This window comes from Tiliqua scincoides, chromosome 3, assembly GCF_035046505.1.
Source record: "Tiliqua scincoides isolate rTilSci1 chromosome 3, rTilSci1.hap2, whole genome shotgun sequence".
NCBI classification, from domain to species: domain Eukaryota; kingdom Metazoa; phylum Chordata; class Lepidosauria; order Squamata; family Scincidae; genus Tiliqua; species Tiliqua scincoides.
The window spans coordinates 213630703-213656874 of record NC_089823.1 but is presented as its reverse complement, the minus strand read 5'-3'; the positions used below and the strand labels follow the sequence as shown (position 1 = coordinate 213656874).

General features: G+C 43.6%; 1 protein-coding gene across 1 annotated transcript; it reads right to left on the bottom strand.

Annotated features, from left to right (window-relative positions):
- Positions 1-255: 255 nt before the first annotated feature.
- Positions 256-25946, bottom strand: HPS3 (HPS3 biogenesis of lysosomal organelles complex 2 subunit 1). Its single transcript, XM_066619086.1, has 17 exons — positions 25684-25946; positions 24883-25377; positions 21859-22033; positions 20957-21045; positions 19977-20169; positions 19020-19101; positions 16212-16366; positions 14628-14736; positions 14298-14479; positions 12787-12967; positions 11656-11886; positions 8475-8660; positions 6694-6882; positions 5431-5538; positions 4564-4770; positions 2568-2658; positions 256-1097 (listed from the first exon to the last, which is right to left on the bottom strand). Exons 1-17 carry the CDS (start codon positions 25904-25906, stop codon positions 970-972), a joined length of 3024 nt encoding a protein of 1007 aa, XP_066475183.1. The 5' UTR covers positions 25907-25946; the 3' UTR covers positions 256-969.
- Between the last annotated feature and the right edge of the window lie 226 nt (positions 25947-26172).

Here is a 26172-nt window from a genome sequence, read left to right as displayed (position 1 = left end):
ATAGTTTTCTCAAGCCTACCTAATGGGAAAAAATGAACTACTCAACATTCAGATTTCTAGGTGGTGGTGTTTTGTTTGTATTCAGTCTCTAGTGAATATAATGGAGCAGAACTTCTAACCAAAGAAAGGAATCAAGTAACTGCACTGCTTTTCCATTAAAGAGACATTTAAGTTACCTTCCTTAAAAACAAGCCACAATTGAAAGTTTCTTATTCTGTACATACTGAAAACAGAGAAGAGACATTGAATGTGGAATAAAGTCACAGCATTTACTTTATTTATCACTGATGCAAAAAGGAAAAAAAATCTAATAGGTTGTGGTCTGCCTCCTGGTGAGGAGAAAGTATATGATGCAAAGTTCATAGAACAGTCCTACAACTTGATTACTTGTTATCTGGACAGGAGTGAAGCTACACTATCTGAAGCAATTCATCTCTTAAACCATGAATAAGGTCACTCTGGATGCAATCCAAATCCACTGCAAAGCTCAGGCTTTGCTGAAATGAATTAAAGCAGTAGGAAGGGTTGCCTTTTTAATTAACGACCCCTGGACAAAAACAGTGCTGGTGGATGCTAATGAGAGATCCAGGATGTCTGGATGACCAAGATGCTATACCCCTATACCCAAGAGTGATGGTCAGGGGGAGGGGGGAAGGTACAGCACCCATATTATGAGAACACCCTTCAAATGTTTACCCAGCAAAGTATTTGGGTCCAACTTTCTCCACCCAGTTTTTGTCCAACTGACACGTGATACAGAACCACAGTCGATGTTAAAAGGATGTTCTCTCTGACATTGTAATTGCCCTTAAACACAATTTCAAGGCACAGAAGAATTAAGCAAAGGTATCTTAAAAAACAAGAAACACTACTCTTTCTATACACATTGGACAGTGCTAGAAGATCCAGTTCTTACTGCTGCATTGTGAGATTTGTATTCATTTCTCCATGAATACTTTGCTCAATGGGTTAAGTTACTAGTCTTCTCCTGCTGCATTGAAGGAGGTGTGGCAGGAAAAAGGATACACTCCCATCTTCTGGTAGAACATTAATGAAGTCCCTCAATTCCAGTTCCATGGCAATGACAGATAATGTTTCTGAATAAGGAAGACAAGTGTCATGTTTAATACACTGACATCCAGAACAATCCCTATTGTACCTAACCAGACATTTAGCCTTTAAAAATGTGGCTTTAAGTAGATGTGCATATTTGTGTGTCTACCTTTGGCCTAGTCAAAGGCGTGTTCCCAGCTCAATGAGCACCTGACTCTCAGGGAACAAATTTGTTCCCCTGAAACTCACCTATAAAAACAGAGAGGTATGCCATTCCCAGCTGACAGCTTTACTACTGTCATGGAAAATGAGTCTTGGGGAAAGAATAATATTCCAAAGAAGGTGGAAGTGATCTTCCACAAGGGATCCATTCTTTAGATCAGGGGTCTCCAAACTACAGCCTGGGGACCACATCTGGCCCCCCACAAGATTTTATGCAACCTGCAGCAATTTAAAATATTTTTATTGCTAATTTTTTTGGATGAAGTTTGACATCCAAGTTTACTCAATATGCATCACTTCTCAACTTAACCATGGCATTGTTTCTTTGTAATTGTCTTTTGTCCTGAATCATATCATGCTGATTACAAAAAGAGATCCAAGTAAAGCTTATTCATTCATTTAAAATTTCATTCATTCATAAAGCCAATTTTTTTCCGGCCCATGAAAGTGTGTAAAATATACGATATGGCCTTCATACTGAAAAGTTTGGACATTCCTGCTTTAAATAATGAAAAGTTGCCTGTTCTGATTCCTCCACCAGTCAATTTCAGAGAACATCCACTAAAATTGACTGGCAGGAGAGTCAGAAAAGACAAAACGCATTATTTCTTCAAACAGCACATAATCTGTGGAATTTCTTTCCTTTGGATGTTGTGATGGCACTTGGCTTAGATGCTTTTGAAAGGGGATTGGACAGCTTTAGAGAAGAAAAGTCTGTCACAGGTTACAATGGCTGTATGCCATCTCCGGGTTTCAGAAGTAGCCAATTTCTGAATGCCAGATGCAAGGGAGTGGCAACAAGATACAGGTCTCTTGTTGTCTTTTGTGCTCCCAGAGCATCTGGTGGGACACATACAGGAAGCTGGACCAGATGGGCCCTTGGACTGATCCAGCAGGGCTCTTCTTATTTTCTTATTCTTTGCATTTGTCTTCACTACAGAAGATGTAGGATGGATAGCTATACCGAGCTGACCTCCAGGTTCAGTGGCAGTATGTCTCACAATATCAGCTGTAGGGAAGTAATGCCTTTTTGTCCTGCTTACAGGTTTCCCGTAGGAAGCAGGTGGGCCACTGTGGGGAACAGAATGCTGCACTAGATGGGACATTGGCATAATGTATCAGCGCTTTTCATATGTTCCAATAAGATGCACCCTGGTATCTGCACTGAATACAGTAGTTCACAAAATATTATTTAAAGTGCCAGCTCTCTGTAGCATCCATTTGTGCATAAAAGCTGCTGTATGTACTGTAACGCTACATGTCCACAAAGCTGCAAAAACTATATTCTTTACCTTTTAGGGATGACACGAGTACAGGATAGTGCTCTCCAACATGTCTAGTTCTTTTACAGAGCTCTGGAAGGAGTTTGTTCCACCACAGAGCCTAAAGCAGCCACAAAACAAGACCAAGACAAAGTCAGTCTGCAATACTTAAATATATCTGACATTTTTACACTTAATATACCATTTTAACAAGCAACCACACACAGTCACCAATGATATCTTAACTTTAGTGGATATTCTTTAATATGCAAGAATATTTGTATGTGGGCAAACATGTACATAGTGGCATGTTGGTTTATAACATGTAAGAGTGGTAGTGACTCTTTCTAGTGCAACTAGAGGAAGCAGGTGGGCCACTGTGGGCAGGGGGGAGGTGCGCCGGGAGGGAGGGAGGTGGGACTGGTGAAGCTTCACTCCACCAGATGTACTTGTTCAGAACAAATACAAGCCCACTGGACTGATGAAAGAAGCCCCCCCCCCCTTAAAGACAATGTACACTGTAGCAAGGAAAGTTATCCTATCTTCACAAATGATGCAAATGTACATATGTGTTTTACTTTGCAAAATTTCATCTCTTCCCCTTATTCATAGGGTGAAGTAAGAAATGAGGCAGGACAGCAAAAATCCTGTTTTGCTTTCACTTGAGTTTCTGCAAATATTTCGCTGGGCACTGCAGGTTTGAAACCCGTCTTCCCCTGCAAAAATACTAAGGGAGAATTCAGCATCTCAAACACTCAATATCAGATTCTACATATGGATGCACGTCATAAGAGTGACTACATATGTGTTCATACAACACATATGGCGGTTGTATGACATTCCAAAAAGGAATATGAAGGGTGTGTATTTTTTTAACCTGTACCCAGCCCACAGGAGTATACATTTGATCCCTGTTGCGTGTATGCAACGATGGGTAGAAATGGCTTACGTTTAAAATATTTATAACTTGCCTTTCAGTCTCATTTAAGGGATCCACCTGGCCAATTTTAATACACAGTAACAAAATAAAATACATAACCAAGATAGCAAATCCAATTATAAAACAGAATCAACACCACCAACCTAAAAATTGACTAAAGCACAATAGAGTGGATAAGATTAAATGAATGCTTGCTGCAAGGGAGCCAACTGAGGGAGGGAATTCAACCATCTGGGTGTTTCTACCATGACAACAACTACTACTGCTACTACTAGCAGCACTATCACAACCAGGCGATACTTTGCGCTGTTTTTTTGGTATTTGAGATCGAAGAGCATATTGAATGTGGTGTGAAATATTCATAATTACACTAAGGGCCTAACCCAATGGACACTGGACAGTGTGGTCCCAGAACTTGCATTCTGGCAATGCAGCATGCTTTACACTGCTCAGAAAAGGCAACACACCATTCTGTGGAGCCGGGCCACCACTCTGCACCAGTGGCCCCAGGGAAAGCTCCAGTGCCAATAGGTTAGTGCATGAGTTGGGCGGAACAGGGAGGTAAGAAACGGGTTGGAGATCTTCCTTCCCAGGTCCATTTGGACTTGTGTCAGCAAACTAGCTGGTGGAAGTCCATGTAGCCCCAGGGAGGCTTAGTCCCAGGCAAGGGAGCAAATGTTCCCTTATCTGGAGGAGACCTCCAGAACTGTCCCCCTGGCAGGATGCATGCACCCTCTGGGGGGCAGCTGTATCAGTGGGAGTTGGTGGTTTAAATAGGATTGGGCTGCCAGTTGCCTATGAATGTACTGGTTCCATTATGGAAGTCTGTACAAGTCAGAATGTGCAGAGGTCTAAATAGCTGACTCTTGTTGACTTGCGTTAACTGCCACATTGATGTGCTTTTTTACTCAAATGAATGATACACAGCATGTTAAGGAGGAACATCTGTAAAAAAAAACAGTGCTATGACCCTATATGATCAATATGAACAGTGATATGATCTATTTTTTCACAGACAAATTAATTTTCTATAAAGCTGCTCTATTTTAGTCTTTGATTAAGGAAAATAAATCTATTAAAGTTTACCTGACGTTCATCCTTCAACTCATGCTGGGCATAGGGTATGACAGCTTCAGGACACCTTTCTAGAAGTGTCTCAGTGATTTTCTCATATTGGCCTAACTGTGTGTAGCAGAGAACATGGATGCTCAGACCAGGAATGGTATCTTCTGGAAGGGTCTCCAAGTAGGGCAGAATGGAAGGTATATTGATGGATGAACCACATAAGAGAGACTGAAGGAAAGGGACACACACACATGCATGCATTACAGTTGGAACTGAAAACAAAATGGAAAAATGCAAGCCATACTTGATAAGGACTTTAGCTGAACATTATCACCCTTTAAAATAATTAAGTACATAATATAGCTGTCACCAAAGTGGTCCTGAGCTTTAAGAACCATTTGGCAGACCAGATATGTCACAAGTATTGATAATACAAGTTTATATTTGTATCTTCATGATGGGTCTTGACTAACAAAAGTTTAGTGAAATTTACTAGATCACTTGCAACTATTTGTAGGGTTTTAAAAAATACTTACAACATTTATACATCATCTTTATCAAGGTAGCATACATGTGGTTCCCCATCTCAATACTGCCCAGATCTTAGCTTCAGCAAGGTGGTTATTATCATGTGCCAACTGCTTTTCAATGTTTATATATCATCAATGTTTTTGCAATAAACATCTGACAATTAAAACTGCCACTAATTAGTCTACTTATTTCATTATGAATTAAGTAAGGCACAGTATCACTGATTAGATTTAAAGCCCTTCAGATGAGAAACCATTTGCATGACTTCATCCCCTGCTGTTTTTATCTTGTACAAACACATGGTCTAAATGAGATCGGTCTGTGCTCAAAAGGTGAAAGACGACAAATTTATCAAACCTGTAATTTTGTAAGGTCCTCCGAAGAATTCTGATCAGAAGGAGGTGCTAATGACATCATGAAGGTAACCCAAGGAAAAATAAGTCCATAATGACTACAGGAATTTATCTAGACAAGAAAAAAAGAAAAGAAATTTAAAAGGACAGACACAAAGCCCTATGAGTGTTCTAAATAGGGCTATTGAAGTCTATTCAAACAAAGCAACTTTTATTAAATAGAAGTCACCTTTATTTGATCCGTCCCCCCAAAAAAAGATTTAGAAAAACCATGTTTGATTCCAAATATCTACACATTTCTGAGGGCAAAAACTTAGGCTGGATCTACACATGCAGAAGAATTAGGTAATAAGACAGACTGTACTTCTTCAGGCTGCAGGGGGTACATTTCAATTGTGAATTCTCTGTGTTAAAAAAATAAAGCCGTACAAATAGAAAAACTCGTGCAGCAGAAAAAAGCGGGTCTGCCTCAGTTCTCCACCTGCTGTACTGATTTTCTATTTGCAAGGAGCATTAAAAAAACCCATCTGCAAACTGAAATGGTACAGTCCATTCTACCACCTCATTTCTATTTGTTATCCTAAATGTAGGTGGGGCAATTTTAACAGTGATGTTGGGGACAAGGAATGAGTGAACTAGAAGCCAGGAGTCCAATTCTTGGCCAGATCAGGGCAAGGAAACCAATGTATTACAGTGAGCAATACTACTCCTGCACAACAAGCCCCTTTGTATCAGTCTAGCCACTACCACAAGACAAAGGCACAGTTTCCACTTCTCTTCAATTATATTGGGCTAGCTCAGTGATTCCCAACCTATGGTCCCTGGACCATAGGTGGTCTGTGGGACACTGAAAAGTGGTCCACGAGGTCACAAGGGGAAAAAAATAGCCTTAGATCACTTTCAGCCCAGAAATGATATGCTGGAAGTGCCAATTGCAGTTCGTCCATTATCCACCCTCTCTGTTGGTCTGTGGGGAAGTGTATTGCCAAGCAAGCATTCCCCCACAGACTACCAGAGTGTGGAGAATAGACCAGTCACAGCTGGTACTTCCAGCATCTCACCATGTGCTTCCCCCATGAACTACCAAATTTAATTGTATTTTTTTATGTGGAGGTTGCATGGGGTCCATGATGATTCCAATTTTTGCCTCAGTGGTCCATGGGCTCCTAAAGGTTGGAAACCATTGGGCTAGCTTATAGTGCTGTATAGCTGGTCTGGAGGACTGGGCAGTTTAGACAGTAGCATATATTGTTTATTCATGCTTTACCAGATCTTCAGCAGTTTTTATTGGTTTTGTATCGGGCATCTCCTTCTTGGCCAGCCTCCAAATATACTGTACGGCAAGTTTAAAATGCAGCTCCTGTACAACTTCTTCCTGGGAACATGCTACCAGGAGAGTTTCCCAGAAGTCCACCAAGAGCTGAGGGACAGCATCTCCATCCTTGGCACTCAGCATCTGCTTTCCAAAATATTAAAGAAAGGCAAGTTGCTACGCACACAAAGTTTTAGCTGTTCAACTTGTTCACAAACTACCACTCAAGGTCTCTCTGACACACAGTAGACTGCATTTATGGAAGTGGGCTTGATGACAGGCAAATCATCTGTCTGTTAACACAAATGTTATTTAGAAGTCCTTCCTCCAATTATATTGGTATACCTTAATTGTGTGCAATATGAAGAAAACCTAGGCATGCTCAGGAGCTAGTTCACACAACAGCTCACTTTAGATGTCATTATCATTTATATAATGCCATCCATGTACATGGCACTTTACAAGGAGCAAGAGAACAGGCCCCTGCCTCACTTGACTTACAACCCAAACCTGGCATAAGGGAGTTAGAAGGAGAAGAAGGGGAAAACAGAGGTGGGAATATAGGGAAGAATATGCGATTGTGGGCGCAATCCTAACCCCTTATGTCAGTGCTTTCCAGTGCCAATGGGACATGTGCTGCATCCTGCAGTTGGGTGTCACTCACGGAGGCCTCCTCAATTAAGGGAACATTTGTTCCCTTACCTCAGAACTGCATTGCAGCTAACAAAATGGGTTAAGATTGCGCCCTGTTTCAGTTACATGTACTTAAACTTATGTCATGGTTGGTTTGGCCATCAGGACTGTGCCATATCTAATTCAATTTCCTCCAACCCACATCTTGGTGCACAAGTACAAAGTACAACTAACTTGGTACAATTTATTGCTGCTTCAAAATGACAAACTACAACAAACCATTGCCTCCCAGTGAGAACTGGTAATGCAGTTTAAACATGTTAACCTGAGGTGTAGATTAAGGGCCCAATCCTATCCAACTTTCCAGTGCCGGCGATACTGTTCCAATGGGGTATGCACTGCTTCCTGTGTTGGGGGTGGAGTCACAAAGGTCTCCTCAAGATATGGGAACAATTCTTACCTTACCCTGGGGCTGCATTGCGGTTGCACTGGTGCTGGAAAGTTGGATAGGACTAGGTCCTAAGTGGCCAAACTATGCTTTGGCTACAATATCTGGGCTGGGATAGCACGTTTCTCCATGTGAGAAATCTCAATCTGTTTGCATGACACATGATCAAGATGGACACTGACATGGTCAAAAGCACTTCCAATGAGTATAGCAACACTTCTTCCAGTCTGTATAATCACAGGAATTGCTGATGGCCACAACCATGACCACCCATTTCACACACCAAACTTGTTTAGGTGAATGCATTTCCAGGGATGATCAGGTAGTCCCACAAAAATGAAAATCCCATCATGCAGCACAGAAGCTAGATTTTTAGTTCTACTGCATCCCACCCCACTGAAAGTTATAAATGAAATTGTCTGAGAGCTACACTATATATAGAGAATGGTCTTCCCAGATTAAACTCTGTGATGATTACAAAGAAAGGAGTTATTGGCTTTATTAGGTTCTTTTCTTGCTATATAGGCAGCTGTATGAGCAGGACTCAAACACTGATGTGGTCTGTCCTTTAATTATGAAGCCTTGGGATGAGAACAGCACTGCTTTCGAAGTTCTCAATAAACTATAAAACTAGCAAGAATGCTAAGCAACAAACCTTGATGTAAGAGTCGGCTTCTTCCAATTCAATTTTATGGTTTTCATGTAAAGCCAATACTGAAGCCACAAGGAATCCAGGTCTTGTCTCCCTGAGGTGAACAGCAAGTTCAGTGGGGATAATTTGCCCTTTAATTTGCTGTCTCAGGAGCCTTGGCTCCACAATAAAGCCACACACCAGCATCATCTGCAGACCGAGAGGAAAAGATCTACATTTTGGCTTCCATCCAAATGCACTTCAAACAAAGGCTAATTCATACTCTACTTTTTTCTTGGGAAGTTTTTTTTCACCAAAGTTCAAAAACTTGTGTTGACATTGCATTGAATATTTAGTTTAAATCAGGGGTGTCCAAAGTTTTTGGCAGGAGGGCCACATCATCTCTCTGACTCTGTGTCGGGGGCCAGGGAAAAAAAGAATTAATTTACACTTAAAATTTGAATAAATTTACATAAGTTTACATAAATGAATATATTAAAGAAGAACTTATATTAATTAAGGAAGGTCTTGCAATAGCTCAAGGCCTATAAAAGGCCTTGCACAAAGCAAGGTTGGCCTTTCCTTTGCTGCTGCTACTGCACCACAGACGTGAAACAACAAGCAGTGGAGGAAGCCCTCATCCCACAGCTCACGTGAGAGATCAAACAGTCGCACTCACGCTGAGAGCAGTTGTGTCGGGCCAGTGTGGGCTCCAACAAATCTCCGGAGGGCCAGAGTCTCATTGGAGACTGTGGGCTCCCTGAGGGCCGCATTGAGAGGCCTTGAGGGCTGCAAGTGGCCCCAGGGCCGGGGTTTGGGCACCCTTGGTTTAAATGATCAGATTTCCTTACAGTTTACAGAAGCAGAGGTCATGAAACAACTGTGCTTCTACTTTCAAAGTTGTTATAGGAAAACTGTATCATTTAAATGCATGTACAACATTCATAATCGACAGTGCCATGCATGTACTTCAACATTTGAACCTTCATACATTTTGTACATGAGTGCAAATATTCTAGTATGAACCAGCCCTGAGATAATCTCTACAAGCAACCCTGAAACTGTATATGCAATTTGTGATCTTTTCAAGTGCACTTTTCTATTCTAGTTATTGGTACCATTGATTTTAACAATCACAACTCTTAGGGTTTTAGCCACCGACTTCAACACAGGAATTCCTTTAAAAGCATGGGCAATGAGGCCCAGGCGACAAGAGCAAATGTTTTATTACCCTACCATTTGCCTTTTGAAGCATCAGTTCCCTCGGTTACATTGTATGAGCCTACTTTATACCAAGTCAGGCCCACTGGATTTCAAATTTATAGGATTTCAACTCTCTGCCTTACCTGGAGTTATCAGAAATTGAATTGTCTGATATTTTGCACTTGAAATGGGTACTCTACCAAAATAAGGGATACAGCTGATAGTCATATCTTACTCTCTAACTACACAGGCCAACACACATTTTGCTTCCTTAAACGTTATGCCAATTCCTGGGTATATTTGGGGTGCCGATTCCAAAAATGGCATCCGTTTTGCCCTATCACGTCTAGTTTTGGAGATACAGCCTACACCATGGCTTCCTCATGAGGAAGCTGCTTGAACCATTCACTAATGAGGCTATACTATATCTCCAAAACTAGACGTGATAGGGCAAAACGGATGCCATTTTTTGAATCGGCACCCCAAATTCACATCAAACCACCATGAAGTTTGGGAAAAACGTTTCTGACCCTCAATTTTGTAGGCCTGTGCTATTGCTACATTGGCATCAACTTTACTTGGGCATCTGTGCACAGTGATTTGAAGATAAGGCGGTCTTACACCAACTTGACTGTTCTGTCCAGTCCCTTTCTTTCTTTTTGCCCACTAAATCATGGAAACACACATCTGGAAGGGACAATACCAATGGTTCCCAAATTTCTCCTCAGAAGTTGGGAACCACACAAGTCTTTGTGGGGGCAGGGGTATAGCAGTGACGCAAACCCCAGGATTCTGCTGCTGCTGCTGGGGACAGGTTTTGGTTTTTTTTTTAAACTTACCTAAGCCAGCGCCTGCCTCCGGTGGGGGGGTTACAGAGAGCCCAGCAGATGACTCCCCAAGCTTCAGAATGATTAAAAATAGTAATCGAAACCGACTTCTAGTTTTCGATCATGAAACCAGAAGTGGGTCCTGATCACTAATTTTATTTATTCTGAGGCTTGGTGAGCCTTGAGAAGGTGACTGTGGGACTCCTTGGGTGCACCCCCCAGAGGCTGGCGCTGGCTTAAGTAGTAAGAAAACTCTCTTCTGTCCCTGGCAATGGCTTGATCCTGGGGATTCCACCGCTGTCACCCCCCACCCACACCCTTAAGGGACCAGAGACGAGTGTTTCCCTGGCTGCTAGGTTGTGACCCACCAGTTTGGGAACCACTGGACTATACAATCAATTATTCCAAACGGCTATCTAACAATTCAGGATTATTCAATCACAAACTGCGGGCAGGACGATCCACCTGAGTGCATTACAATCAGCAAGCAGGAGAAGAGAGTCTGTGGGGCATACAGCTTCAGGAAAAGTATGAAGATGAAAAAGAATACCTGCAAGATACAAATGTTAATTCATTACAGGTTGAGCCTATTTATCCATGGATTTTCCATCTGTGGATCTGGCTCAATGTGGGTCCCCCAGACCCACATTGAGCCAGACTTGGCCCAACCTTCTGAAAGCAACCAAAGTCACCTGTGCTACAATTGCCTCTGGAGGGTTTTCTGAAGCCAGCAGAGGCCGCGCATGTCCGCCTGAGGTCTCAGTGGGCTTCAGAAAGGCCTCGGCGCATAAAAAAAACACAACTTCTGGTTTCTCTCAGGAAACCGTAAGTGATGGTTTGTGCACTTATAAGGCATTCTGAGGGCTGGGGAAGCCCTACAGGGCCTTTCACCAAGGGAAACCAGAAGTTGTGTTTTTTTGCACTCTGGGGCCATTCTGAAGCCCATAGAGATCATGCGCAATCATGCGTGGCCTCTACAGGCTTCAGAAAACCCTCTGGAGGCAACCGGAGTGCAGCTCCCGTGGCCTTCGGAGGATTTAATAGTGCCAAAACAGCAGATTTCATTATCCACGGTTTTCGGTATCCGAAGGGGGTCTGAGAACAGATTCCTCGTGGATACTGAGGCACCACCTGTATATGCTTTATACAACACACACAAAATTAGCAATTTTTACCTCTGCATAGCAGTCCAGCTCATTCCTGCATCTGTCTTGATCTCCCATTTTCAGGGCCATGGATGCTTTGGTTAGCGTCACCACAACAGATGGCACAACAGCTTCTACCTTCTCTAGATAGCCCATTGCTATTTTAGGGCACACATTTTTGGTGCAAGGACTGCAGAGGACGTGGGGTATCTGATTTGGTTCAGCAAGGTAAAATATATGGAGCACTTTTGCTGCCAATTCCTGGAAAAATAAAAAATAGACGCAATATACATTTGCATGGTTAAAGCCATACTCCTCACTCATGAATAATCTGCGCAAATCCGTCAAATGGAGGTACAAGTGATTCATTTCAAAAGCCAATCGAAACACACAATACAAGCTCCTGAAAGAACTGAAGGAAATCACAAGTCAGGGAAGGGGAACCTGAAAGCAGAAATTGAATGCTCATGACTTATGAGAATCTCTTCAAATTCTGCTTCCTCCATGTATTTAATACGGAGGCAAATCATGTGGTCAGAGCAACATGCATACACTGCCTCTCAGTAATCCTTACAGCAGGACAGTATTATTGCCACCACCATCACCACATATGCTTGCGGTGGGAGCCCAAGAGGCTCACGGTTCAGAAAAAATTTCAAACTAGGGACATGCAACTTTTAGCCTGCTGCACTAGCTTTATACAATACCCAGCCTAAAGTCTAGATAAAAGCAATCAATAACCCCTACTGTATTAAAGGACCTTTTGATTTAGAACATGCCCCATTGTTAATGTTTTACTGCTTTTGCCATCATGTAAAAGAAAAGGAAGCAACAGTTAAGTGAAATATAAATGTAGCTTCAAGATTAATAGTAGATTTCTTTAAGGCCCAGTTCAGACGCTATGGTTGGATACTTTTCACACTTACAAGTAATTTGTTCACATGAGAGTCATGAAACTTAACCAAGTCAAAAGGTAATGTATGCCATATTTTTAAAGGTACATTCTAGAGATAATGGCAGAAGTTGGTTCAGGAAAGACACCCAAGCCTCCAATTCACACTCCAGATTACTCACACAAAGAAATAATTGCTGTGAATGAATGAAGAAAATAGCCAAGTACAACATGTTTTTCTCTTTAGGAGAGTAAAAGTTTTTTCTTACTTCACTCAGCTCCTCATCTATTTCTTCATGAAGAGAATGATTTAAGTAAAATATAAATCCCTTTTCGTGCTTCTGAGATTTATCCTCCAGGGTTGAATCTAGTCGTTTCAGAACATCAGTCATGGATAGACCGGACATCTTATAGTAAGGCAATGCAAGGTGGGAATCTTTAGTGTCAAACCTAGAAGCACAGAAGCCAGCAAATAAACACACACCATATGTAGAACTAGGCTTGTTCTCAACGTTTCTTATTTCTAGCTATTAAGTCAAGAACACTTCTACTCTCGCTTACTAAGTGGTGCTCCTCAGTATAGAAAAAAGGTGCCAGGGGGACAGGGGACGGACATGACTGAGATGTATAAAATTATGCAAGGGATGGATAGAGTGGATAGAAGGATGTTCTTCTCATACCACACAACATCGCAGCAATTTGGCTGAGGTACACATTGCTGATTTTGTGTGTGTTTTACAAAGCACGTAAACATAAAGAATCAACACTTGTATCTTGCAGGTATTCTTTTCCATCTTTCTATTTCTCCTGAAGCCGTATGCCCCCCAAGGCTCTCTTCGCTTCCTTGCTACTTGCCAGTGGACTGTCCTGCTCTCACTTTGTAATTGAAAAACCCTGAATGGTTGTTTTCTTTTGAGTAACTACCCAGCTCCCCCTGCTGGGCATTAATAATTACATACAATTTTGTCATCTTTTTTGTGGTGGATCCAGTTCAGGCATTTTTCACCAGCCTCTTTTTATACTTTTCTCACTTTAATTCCTTTTCCTTTGGGATCTCTCACACTCACACTATATTTTGACTCCTTGCTGGTGTAATCCATGTTCACGGTTAACTCTGTGGATACTCATGTCTGATTGTTTGTGGGCACTACGACAATTTGGTTTTAACTAAGAACTACTGGGTTCAATGCTCTTCTGAAAGAGAAGGTATTTTCCAGACATCTACCCTCTGCCTGATTTCCTTAGCCTGGGATGGTGACAGTCAATCTACCAGTTTCTCCCCATTTAGCTGCTGATCAGCAAAAGCAGAAAGCAGGGAGAACAGTGCTGAATGCTAACCACAAGGCACTATCCCTTGGTCAGATTATCCCCAACAGCCACATCTCATTCAAATTATGACACGGCTAGAAAAGAAAGCTACAAATCTCTCATAAGGGTTTCAGGAGCAAAGGGGAAAGCCCTTTATTTTTCAAAAACATTTATGCCTCCTACAGACTATATAGATCAAGCAGTCCTACTCTCCCGATTCTTTTAGATCCTGCTTGTAAAGTTCAGTGAAGAAGGGAAGCTGCTGTTCTTCCATGCTCATATCTTAGGGAAGTTAACAGCCAAAGCTCCCCAAAACGGGTCTAAACGTTTATCAGGCTCACATATGTCTATTCTCAAAGTCTTGTGTCTTTGCAGGCTTCCCTCCTTGTGCATTTAAGGCATGCACACTGGAAACACGCAGTTAACACTAGAAATGGCCAAAGTATTAGCATCTTTTGTGCGAAACCCAAACCTGCTGTAACAGTCTCCTAGGAAAGCACAACTTTCCCGAAATGCTGCTTGAATGTCTTCCTTCTCTTCAGATTCTTCCAGATCAGGGTCCATTAAAGCTGTTCTTACTAATAAGTGAGCCTCGCTGAGAAGGTGGGTACAACTCTCTGTTCTTATGTTTTCATAGGTCTTGCTGTATTCTACCTGGAGGAGAAACAGAGCATACCACAGTCTTCAGTCAAGGAAAAAAACATCCATGCAGACAGAAGTAAATAAATGCTCAAGGCCATGAAAAGCTATTGCATTCATTTTATTACTAATCTATAAAATACAAGCAAGAGTCATATAATACCATTTCTCTATAAAGTTGTAGTGTGGATGTTGTGTTCACAATGTACAAATTCCAGCCAGGTTCTGAGTCCAGAGGAATCTTTGGTTTCACGCTTTCAACTTTCCGTGAGCTGAAAAGAATAGGTAAGCAAAAATAAACTATATTTAATCCATAATTATCTTTACAGTATTCAAGCTATTTAAAGTTTTCTCAACAATTCCCTCCTTAAGATGGTGTAATTTTAAGGAACTTTCCCCTAACTTCATATGGACCAAAGGAAGGAGGAGGCAAGAAGACACTGAGAGACTTCCATAAAAATGCACAATTCAAAATAAATAGCATTAAAGTGTATGCAATTACATATTACAACGGGTGAACTTTTGAACAAGAGGATGGTATTTTACTACCAAGGAGACACTACTTTTGGGTAGTGAAATTCGTTCCAATGCCAGAGAAGTAATACATAACAGACTCTTTCCTAGTGCTACATCTAAAATGGATCTCCTACTTTGAAGTCTACCTTGTTTCTTTGCTTTTTCCTGATCTCTGCCTTGGAAAGAAGCCATGCATGCCATGTTTGGGTAGGAGACAGATTTCCAAAAAATGATGGGTTCAGCCAATGTTTGCTTCCTTTGACTAAGCAACCCTCTATGCGTACACTTAGACTGTCTCACACCTTTCAGCAGCTCACTGAACTCTACAAGAAAATGCTTAAGCTCCATCTTTAGATTCTGCAACTGCAGGCTGCTGGGGCTCTCACATTCCCCTCTCCTTTCACTTACTATCTGGTTGGTAAAGAGTTCCAAAATCTCATTGTTCAATACTTTAGGTACCATTTAATCTGTATAGCATTGGTTCTCAAGCTGGGGCATCGTGATGCCCCAGCCTGAGACCCCCGGCCTCTGCAACCTTAAGGGGTGGGAAAGGGGGAAGGCAATGGCATGATTGCCAGAATCACATCGTTTCTGAGGGATGTAGGGGATTGCTTTGACTTACCAGAGCCGGCAGCAGGCTCCCAAGGGTGTGGGGAACCCCGTGTGAGCCTCCACAGAACTCCCCAACATGCGGACTCAAAACAATGATCGTGACCCACTACTGGATTGCGATTGCAAGAACTTACAGCAGGGCTCAAACTCCCTGAGAGTTTGAGAACCACTGCTGTATGGGGAATGCAATAAACTAAGAGCTCTAACCGTAATCAAGGGTCCCTGCAAAATTCATTTCCAAGTCAGTAGATGACCACAGCAAAAAAAGACAGGACTAAGCCACATTTTTAGCTGTGAAAAGGAGTAGGAGGACTAGAGAAGTCTGAAAAGTAAAAATGCTGAGCACCAGTTACAGTATGTACAGGACCACTAGCTCTGCATTCTGATATCTTGTGATGCCCATTAAGCAGAAGCAGACCAGTGTGATGAAGTTTTCAACAGGCCTACTTTTATCTGTTCCCACCCTGGAGTGGGACAGTCCAACATGCTTGCATCACCCAACTGGTAAGTCAACCTAAATGATGGGATCTCCCAACAGCCCAGTTGCAGTATGGTTTTCCTGTGGCCCAAACACACCAGAAACTGATTTCCACCCTAGCACAGGAACTACTGTACTTACAGGAGTCTCCGAGGAGGCTTTTTCCTCTCTGTAATGTCTTCAGTGTCTGCTTTTGTTAAAACTATGACATGGTTCTTGAAATGAGAAATAGCTTTCAGTCCAATAAAAAGCTGCATTCTCAAAGCACAAACATCAAGTGACACAGGTGGACAAGCCTATGAAGAAATTATTAGTTTACATTTAGCAAATTAATGCAAGATACTTTTTGAAAAACTGGTTTACAGCAAGAGACTTTAGGAAATATCATTAATAAACTCTTGATTGCCAAATACTACAACAGACTCACAGGAAAGAGAGACTATCATGTGCTTAGTGAAGCTTATAACTGCACTGCAAGGCAAAAATCCATTTCTAACAGCCTAATTCTATGCATGTCTTCACAGAAATCCCATTAAATTCAGTTGGGCTTAAGGACTGCAGCCTTAAGGAGTTAAGGGTCAATTCACCTAGAACTGGGTGAAGACTGGAACAGTCTGAACTTTCCTTGGCCAAAGATGAGCTCTAAATCAGACTGAGTGACTACTGATAAGATTCACCACCTTCTTAATTTCAGCAGTGCTGCAGCATCAAAGATTCTGAGAGCATTCTCTGGTCCCATGCTGGTGCACATCATGTTTTCCACAATAATGTGCAACAAAGGAACACATGTAAGAGACATGGGTCCAAATCCTAACCAACTTTCCAGCACTGGCATAGCTGTGCTTGTGGGACATGTACTGCATCGTGCAGTTGGGTGGCACTTATGGAAGCCTCCTCAAAACAAGGGAATGTTTGTTCCCTTACCTTGGAGCTGCATTGCCCTTTTGTCGATGCTGGAAAGTGGGTCAGGATTGCACCCATGGTCTATCAATATTATCACCTTGGTGAGCTGATAATTCATTCAATACTTTGAATCATTCTACCACATTTCATTACCAGTTTCATGACTACATGTCTTTTCCATGACATTCTACTTCAAAACACAACACCTGTTCTGCCTTGAAAGGAGGCTGTGAGTATCATGTTCGTGCTGGAGACAGATTTGATATTTCCATAGAACAAGTCTTTGGTTGTTTTGGAGTATCTTTTTTTAACAAATGGTGTTTGCATCATTTAGACTAGATCTTAGAGAAGGGACTACTTAGTAAACCAGCCCTTTCTTGACTGTTTGAATTAAATTTGACTTGAGAAATTGAAAAGTTCATCTCAGATTTTCTGTATGGGAAGACAGGAGAGGTGAACAGCCTTGGGCCAAGGTTTGTGGTATGCACTTCTCCTACCACTAACCGAGTAAAAAAACGTAGAGCAAGTAGAAGCAATTCTACTTCTTTGAAAATAAGACCTCTTGTGCCACAAGATAAATTTTCACACTGATCTTCATAGTATTTTTGTCGCTTTTTGGTAGAGGTGATAAAAATCTCTACTGTGTAAATATAATCAAATATAAAGAAACAAAAAATGGCACTAATGAAATAGAAAAAGTTAGTTAAGTCTGTGTGGTGTTTTATCATTTTTATCTAAAGACTGAAGGAGATAAATTACATAAAGTAATTTGCTTATTTTTCACAAATATTTGCAAATTTGTATTTGTTACAAATATTTGCAAATACAAATTACATAATGTACTTTGCTTATATTTTTTGCACACTGAACCTTAGTTTCAGCAAGGGCTTAAGATTTCTCCATTCACTTCAGTGCCAAAGAATGCTCTATAAAGCCATCCCCCGGCACACCCAAGTACTGTTTCTGCAAAGTACAATATTCAGGCTGAAGCTCCAGAACCCCTGGACCCTAATATATGCTACAATGTCCAAAAACACTCTGTTGATCCCATGATGGTATCAGTCATCCCAGGCAAAAGTACAGTTATAGAAACACCTCCAGGGCAGTCTCAGGTTCATTGCAAGGGTCTGCACCCCATTTTCACAGTATTGACCCTCTCTCCCTTACCTGTCCCACCAGATGAAAGGAAAAATCTGAGCAACCACTGCACTACATGAGAGATAACTCTAGAATTAGAACCCAATCCTTTCCAATTTTCCAGCGCAGCTGTGCCAATGGGGCATGCACTGCATCTAGTGGTGGGGCAGCAGTCACAGAGGCCCCCTTAAGGGTAAGGGAACATTTGCTCCCTAATCTTGGGGCTGTACTGCAGCTGCACCAGTGCTGGAAAATTGGATAGGATTGGGCACTGACAGCCCAATCCTGAGCTGCCTGCAGCGCCCAGGTTCGGTGGCTCTGAAGAGGGCTGCCGCCGATTCCTGTGCCTCCCGTGCTACTGTGGGAGGCACCTCGGGAGAAGAGGACATTGGTCCCCCGAGAAAGGTAAGCAGCCCTGCAATGGGGCTACTCTCTTTAGTGCTAAAGTAAAGTCGCTCATGTAGGGCGTGCAGCCCTGCACGAGCGCCCTGGATCCTGCGGAGCCCAGCTCCGCAGATCCGCCTCTCTCCCTCCCTGACACGCCTCCAGCCCGCCCCCTGGCAGCCTCCCACTCGCCCCCTGGCACGCCTCCCCTCCCCAGAACGTCTCCCCCACGCCCCCGTCTCCTGTTCCGCAGCCCGGTGGTCCGGGAGACCGCCAAGTCACGGAACCTGGCCCACTGCCCGGCGCTAGCCCAGCACCAGCTGGCACTGGGCTAGCACCGGTGGGAGCCCAGCAGTGAACCCCACAAACATGCCTTACGGCATGTTTGCAACTGTGGTCCGTGGCACAGAGCCATGCCGCGGACCATAGGATTGGGCTCTGAGTCATTTATCACTGCTTTGAAATTGACAGATACAAAATTTGAAGTCAGTCTTAGCAGTCAATTTCAAGATTGAATTAAGGTACCTTCAGGGTTGTATCAATGTATGGATCTTCATCACGAGCTGCGGCTGCACTACATCTTACAGTAAAGCACTGCAGATTGTTGCTATGGAGTTAAAAAAAGATTGGCATAATTTAGGCTCAATGAAACAATGCTGTGATGTATAGATGCTGTGACATGTAGAACCCTGCAAACCCCCAAACCTCAATCATACCTGCTGCTGTACACCTTTTAGCAGCATTACTGGGGCCAGGAGGAGCAGCTAAAGCAACCCCAGTCCAGAACTGCATGCCCCAAATGCTCCAATTCTTGACTAAGTGCTCTGATGACTAAGGGTCCAGTCCTATCCAACTTTCCAATGCCAGTGCAACTTTCCTGAGGAAAGGGAACAAACATTCCCTTACCTGGAGGAGGTATCTGTGACAGCCTCCCAACTGCAAGATGCCACGTATGCCCAGTAGGCACAGCTGCCCCTGCGCTGGAAAATTGGATAGGATTTGGCCCCAAGAAGCTTGAGTGGGGAAAGGGCAGCTGCACAGCAGCCAACAGTGCTGTGTTACCACTATACTGGGCCTTGAGGACATTAATATTCAAACATTTTCCTTGAAAACATAGCCACCAGCATGCAGAAGGGTGCTAGAATTCAGTACAAACCTGTTAACGAAGACATGAAACACATGGTCTAATTCTAAAGAAGAGGAGCCTTAAGATGAGAGAACCTGTGATTTGATACTCAGTGGGGTTTTTTCCCTACTCCCCTTCAAAAACAGACACCACTTCCTGCACTGGGAGCAGCATTAAGTTCAAAAGTGTCTGAAGAGTCTCTTGCAGGTATACAGGGAATGTGTTTAGAAAATGAGGCCTAGCAACTGAAGAAAGGCTGTGCTCAAAACACCCTGGACAGGGTGCAGTGGGACTTTTAGATCCTTAATGAGGAAAGATGGAGGGAACAAAATGCAGAGATGAAAATATAGAGTTACCTTGTGATGACATGGAGGAATTTGGGGGTGAGAACTGCCTGCTGGGACTTCTCTGAATACTGGTAAGTGGAGATCAGCTCTACTAATTTGCCAACCGTGTAGAGGTATCCAATGTGGGGCAGAGAGAAGAAGCAGAAGAGACTCAGCAGTTCTCGTTTAGTTGACTTTCTCCCATCAACCGTCACAGAAGTCCCTAAATGAAAAAGGAGATTTTTTTTCCCCACCCTGGAAAACCTTAGAAAGGCATCAACTGGCCAAACTGTTTTAGTCTTTTTCTGAGTCATGATTACAGAGCTGCGATGGTAGGGGCAGTAAGCCCTCCCCTTCTTCCACAAAAGTTATTGATGTGCCGCCACTCAGAGCAACTGCCATTATGGTGGCATGCACACAATCTACTTGGCAGATTAACTTCTTCTGGTCAGGAGACATCAGCCTGACTCATCCCTCCTATAAGGGGCAGGCCCTGAGCTCAGACTGAACGTCCTTGACCACCTACAGGGGTCAGAAATCAGGTTAGGAGGCTCACATGATTCTTCTGTTGCCAGTGAGATGGCATGGTGACAACACTAAGCAGAGATCACATAAAATTGAGCCAAAAGATGCTTACTGCTTCTGTATTCTAAAGGGCAGCACTGAGGGCCCAATTCTATCCAACTTTCCAGCACCAATGCAGCCCCGAGGTAAGGGAACAAATGTTCCTTTGCCTGGAGGAGGCCTGTGTGACTGCTCTTCACTGTGACTGTTGGCATGGCTGCATTGGTGCTGGAAAGTTGGATAGGATTGGGTCGTACATATAGCTGGAAGCGGTTCGTGATCTTCTTTATCTAAGGGTTAAAGCAACCCTTTCCTCTTCTTTGGGAATTGCAGGATCACAAGAAAACTTCCTCAAGGAAGAAGAATTTTCAATAACAGATATACAAGAAGGGAAATAAGATGCCTTCTATATACTCCACCACAAAGTTGTATATTCATCAACATACCTGTTTCAAACATAGGCAGCAACTGAAGAGAGTGCAGTTTAGCATCTTCAACAGAGAAGAGAAAAGAGGACAGATCTGGAGCAAAACGCCTAGAAGGGAATGTAATGGATGAGAAGAGGACATTTGGCTTCAATCCAGAGAAATCTGCAGCTACGTTCTTGCAGAAATAGATCTTTTCCCCCCAATTCAATAACTGCTACTCCAAACTGTATTGGAAGCACCTTAAATAACTTTGGAAGGCGTCTCAGAAAGGAACTCCTGATGTATTATGAAAGGCCCTGCTGTTATCAGGAAAAGATATGTCATTAATCAGCCTGTGCATAAGCAAATAAATTCCTAGAGACTTGTAGATCACAGCCAGAAGTTGCTATTAGGCTGATATGAATATTCAACAAAAATTTGGTACTGCCACACTTAAAATGGCATCTGATTTCCGACAAAAAGGCTCAATTTCTTTGACAGTTTGCTTAGTATAGAACCCAGGTGCACATCACAAGCAGCTTTTTGGGACCAGAGGACATTTTAGCTGCTGCGCTCTAGAACTTTTCAGAACTTCATCATTACAGTTCAAGTATAGATCTACACATTTGCTTGCCATGACAAAGCATTTCCTCCTCCACTCTGGTCAGACATAGTTTATTCTTGAAGATGCGGAGGAGGACTCCAACAAGCACCCCAAAAACTCAATGTCAGAGACAAGACCCTGCTCCAATCCTGTTGGAGAGTTCCATAAATTTTGGTTAGTGGTAGCTAGCCAAAATCTGTGGTTGTCAGCATCCTGGTCCTGCCCAACAAGAAGCAGGCAGGGTCTTGTTTCAACAAATGATTAATTTGACAATTAACTGTGTAGTTAATGCATATTCCAAAAAACAAATATTCTGAGAAAAGATAGTGACTGTTACCTGTACAGAATGTATTGTAAGTGGAAATTTTGATCTTCGCTGTCTAAAGCTATTGACTCCAAAACAACTGGTATCCCACATAGCTGACTTTCTTCACCAAGGAGCTCCACAGGCTGTTGACAGATAACAAAGTCATCTGTCTCGAACTGAATTGACCGAGCTTCCTCCTTTACTCCTATAATGCATGAAACAAAATGTCAGGTTCACCACTGAAAAAAAGAATAATAAAAAACAGAAAAAAATGACAACGTTAGACTAATGCACTCTTGCTATCCAGTAGGATGGCTGTGCACGTGGTGGTGGGGATGTATAGGGGGTGACAGTCTCATTTAAACAAGACTGAGAAGAGAACCAATTCCTTATATCTGCAGATTTCAAACTCTCAGGGAGTTTGAAAACTGCACTAAGTTCTTGAGGGGGAGAGGCAGCGAAGTTCTTACGGGGCAGGAGGAAGGCAGCAGGAGCAAAGGCAGTGGGGAGATCCCCAGGATCACGCCACTCAGGGGGCTGCAGGGGCTTGGGTACACTTACCAGAGCCTCCTGGGGGTGCAGGGAGCCCTGCACAGCTGTCCGGAGGGCTCCCCAAAGCTTCACAAGTGAAAGTGGAGCCATCGCGCTCTGCTTCCGCTACACTCCCACTCGTGAAGCATGGGGAAGCCCTGCTGATAGCCGCGCAGGGTTCCCTGCACCCCTTCTAGGCTGCAGAAGGCTCTGGTAAGTGTATCCAAGCCCCTGCAGCCCCCCTGAGTGGCACGGTCCTGGAGATCGCCCCGCTGCCTCCTCCCTGCCTCCTGGACGACCCCGTCCCTTAAGGGGAAACAGGCCAGTGCCCACAAGCTTGGGTGTAGCGACGGCCCAGTCTGAAAAGCCCTTCCTTACAACAAAATACTATAAGAATTTATTTTAAAAGAAAGAAAAAGCAGGGCAAGTTCTATTTACTCAATGCCTGTTATCTAGAAAAGGGGTGCCCAAACCCCGGCCCTGGGGCCACATGTGGCCCTCGAGGCTTCTCAATGCGGCCCTCAGGGAGCCCACAGTCTCCAATGAACCTCTGGCCCTCTGGAGATTTGTTGGAGCCCACACTGGCCCGACACAACTGCTCTCAGCGTGAGGGCAACTGTTTGACCTCTCACGTGAGCTGTGGGATGAGGGCTCCCTCCACTGCTTGCTGTTTCATGTCTGTGATGCAGCAGAGGCAGCAAAGGAAAGGCCAGCCTTGCTTTGTGCAAGGCCTTTTATATGCCTTGAGCTATTGCAAGACCTTCAGTCATTCTTATAAGTTCATTTTAATATATTCATTTATGTAAACTTATGCAAATTTATTCAAATTTTAAGTATAAATTAATTCTTTTATTTCCCCGGGCCCGACACAGTGTCAGAGAGATGATGTGGCACTCCAGCCAAAAACTTTGGACACCCCTGATCTAGAACAACAGGAAAAAATATGTTTCTGAATGCAAATGTTCAGAAAAACAGAGTTAAATCCCTTAAATAAAAAGATTCAACGGGCTGGATCCAAAGAACTCTGAGCAGAAAGAAAATAGATGTTTACTTTCATGTTTGAAAAAAGCATGCCAGGAGCAAGGTAAGGAGACAATCCATTTTTGGTTCACTTTTAGCAAGCAGAAAGCATTTTACAGAGGCTTGCATTCACAGTGGACTTGAGGGAGGCAGAAGCAACAAATACAAAGTGAAGGCACACCAAATCCACTGCCCTCTTCTCCCCTACCAAACTACCACTGCTGCACATCACCTTGCCTAACGGAAAGGCCATCCCCCTAGCGTAAAGCATGACTGCAACAGTTCATAAAGTATTTTGAATGAATTCTATAGCAATTCTCATGCTTCTGCTTGTATAAAAGATTGAACCAGAAATAGTACATTTTTAGACTTTGGTGTATGAGACTGAAACATTCTAATGCAGTGGTTTTCAGACATTTAGCACCGGGACCCACTTTTTAGAATGAGAATCTGTCAGGACCCACCGGAAGTGATGTCATGACCACAAGTAACATCATCAAGCAAGAAAATTTTGAACAATCCTAGGCTGTAATCCTACCCACACTTAACCAGGAGTAAGTCCCATTTATTATCATTGTTAAAAGAACATACATAGTAGCTTGTTAAAAGTACAGGTCTGTAACATTTCCCCAAATGCAGTCACATACCATGGTAGCGTCAAGTCTAATATATTTAAAAAATTGAAATGAATGGGGACCCACCTGAAACTGACTCACGACCCACCTAGTGGGTTCCGACCCACAGTTTGAGAAACACTGTTCTAATGCAAAGTGGAAAGCAACCTTTCCTTGAGTAGCATAAGAGCACAATCCCATTGTCTTCAGCACTGGTGCTATTCAGCCCTCGTCGGCTCCAGTTGCAGCAAAAGTGCCGTAAAGCACTTTTGCAATGGCGGAGAGGATGCTGAGTGGGTGCTGGGCTTCAGTGCCAGAATGTTGCATCACTGGAGTGCCAGTAGCTGGCAATGCTTCTTGGGAGTGGGGAGGGGGCTGGTCGGGCTTGGGAGAGGGGCAGAAACTATGGCAGATTCTGCTGCTGTATCCTGTTCTCCCTCTCTGACCGAAAAACCTGAAAAAAATCTCAGTGTTGCACCCACTCAATAGCACCCAAGTAGACACACTGCTGTTGTTTGACATGGGGTAACAGAACATTTGTACCCTTTCCTGAGGAAGCCTCCAGCTGTTTCCCTGGCCCCACTAGATGGGGTGGTCATTTTGGCACTGCTGTAGCCCTGGGTGCTAGGGAAGCAAAGAATTGGGCTGCCTGTCTCTTGCACTTGGAAGGGCACTTTTAGACCCAACTTCAACCTTATCAGTCTATATTTTCTCATGTTTTCTAATCGGGTAAATAAAAGTTGTTTCCACAACTATCATGTGGGTAAGAAACTTATTGAAGCAGACACTGTATCCATTTGTCCCTCTTGCCCCCATTCCCCAAATCAAAACAACAAAAAAATCCCTCATGTATGAAAGACAATGCAGTCTGATATTTTGCCAATCTTACCTTTGTTCTTGAACTTTTCTGGTGCTACAGATCCATAGGTATGTTGTCCTCTATTACCAGCCAGTTTCTCACCCAATTCTAGCTTGAGGATTAAGACTTCCAATTCTGTTGTTACAGCTACATACCCAGCACAAAATGCAACTTCTGCAGGGGTGACATTTTCTATGTGTAAAATTAAGGAGCGTTCAAAGTCCAATAAAGTCAGATTTGGGCTCATGACCCGATGCTTCAAGCAGAATAAGACCAGCTTATTCTTGCAGCCAACAAGTAGATCTCCCGTTAAAGGACAACAAGAAAAGCACAAAGGAGAGTCTGAAACAGGCAATTCTATAATTGACATCTGGTCTTTAGAAGCTTCAGTGTAGGACGCCAGTGGATCATGGCCCACCATCCGAACGCACACACGGGAGTTCTCAGCTGACATGCATCCCCAGTTCACGTAAGCTCGCAAGAAGATGGCCTTGTTTTTCTCTTCAATAGTGACCACATAGTCCCCTGGAAAAGAACCAAGACGTTTATGCTTACATAAACTTAAACTAGATTACAATAAATAAATCAGATCCAAACCCACCAGTGGGTCCCAACCCACAGTTTAGAAACCACTTCGTCATCTGGGAGTAATTCCCACTGAACCCATCAGCCTTTGGCGACCCACCAAAAATCAGGTCCCGACCCACAGTTTGGGAATCACTGCGTACACTTATCTGGGAGTAATTCCCAACTGGCTCTCCTGTTGAGGAGACGTGCACTGCAGTGCAAGAGCCCCACAGACCAGGCTACACCACCCGCCCGCTTACTCACCCGCCTGGCTGTAAGTCATGCGCAGCACCCGGCCGAGAGTATTGAAGGAGCCGAGCGGCTCGCACAGCTCCGCGCGGCCCAGGGCGAAGACTTCCACCTTGCAGGCGCCCGACGCGCACGCCACGAGCAGCGCATCGCGGCCGCAGCAGAAGACCGCCGGCTCCTGCCTGCAGGGCACCACCTGCTGAGAGCCGAAGGGGTGCAGGTTGTACAGCTGCACCATCGTCCCCCAGCCCGGCCTGCTCCACTCCGGCGGCGGCGGCGGCTGCTGCTTCCGCACCGAGCACCGCCCAATGCTGGTCAGCTGGAAGGAGGCGTCAGCGCCCCCGATCTCAGCTGCGGCTTCCCATAACGGCAGCATCTCCACCGAGAGGGGCTCTCTAAGGGGGGGGGGTGCATTTATACAGCGATCAGGGTTGCAAGCACTCCTAGCCATGCTTACCAGGGAGTAAGCCCCATTGACTATAATGGGACTTACTTCCGAGTAGC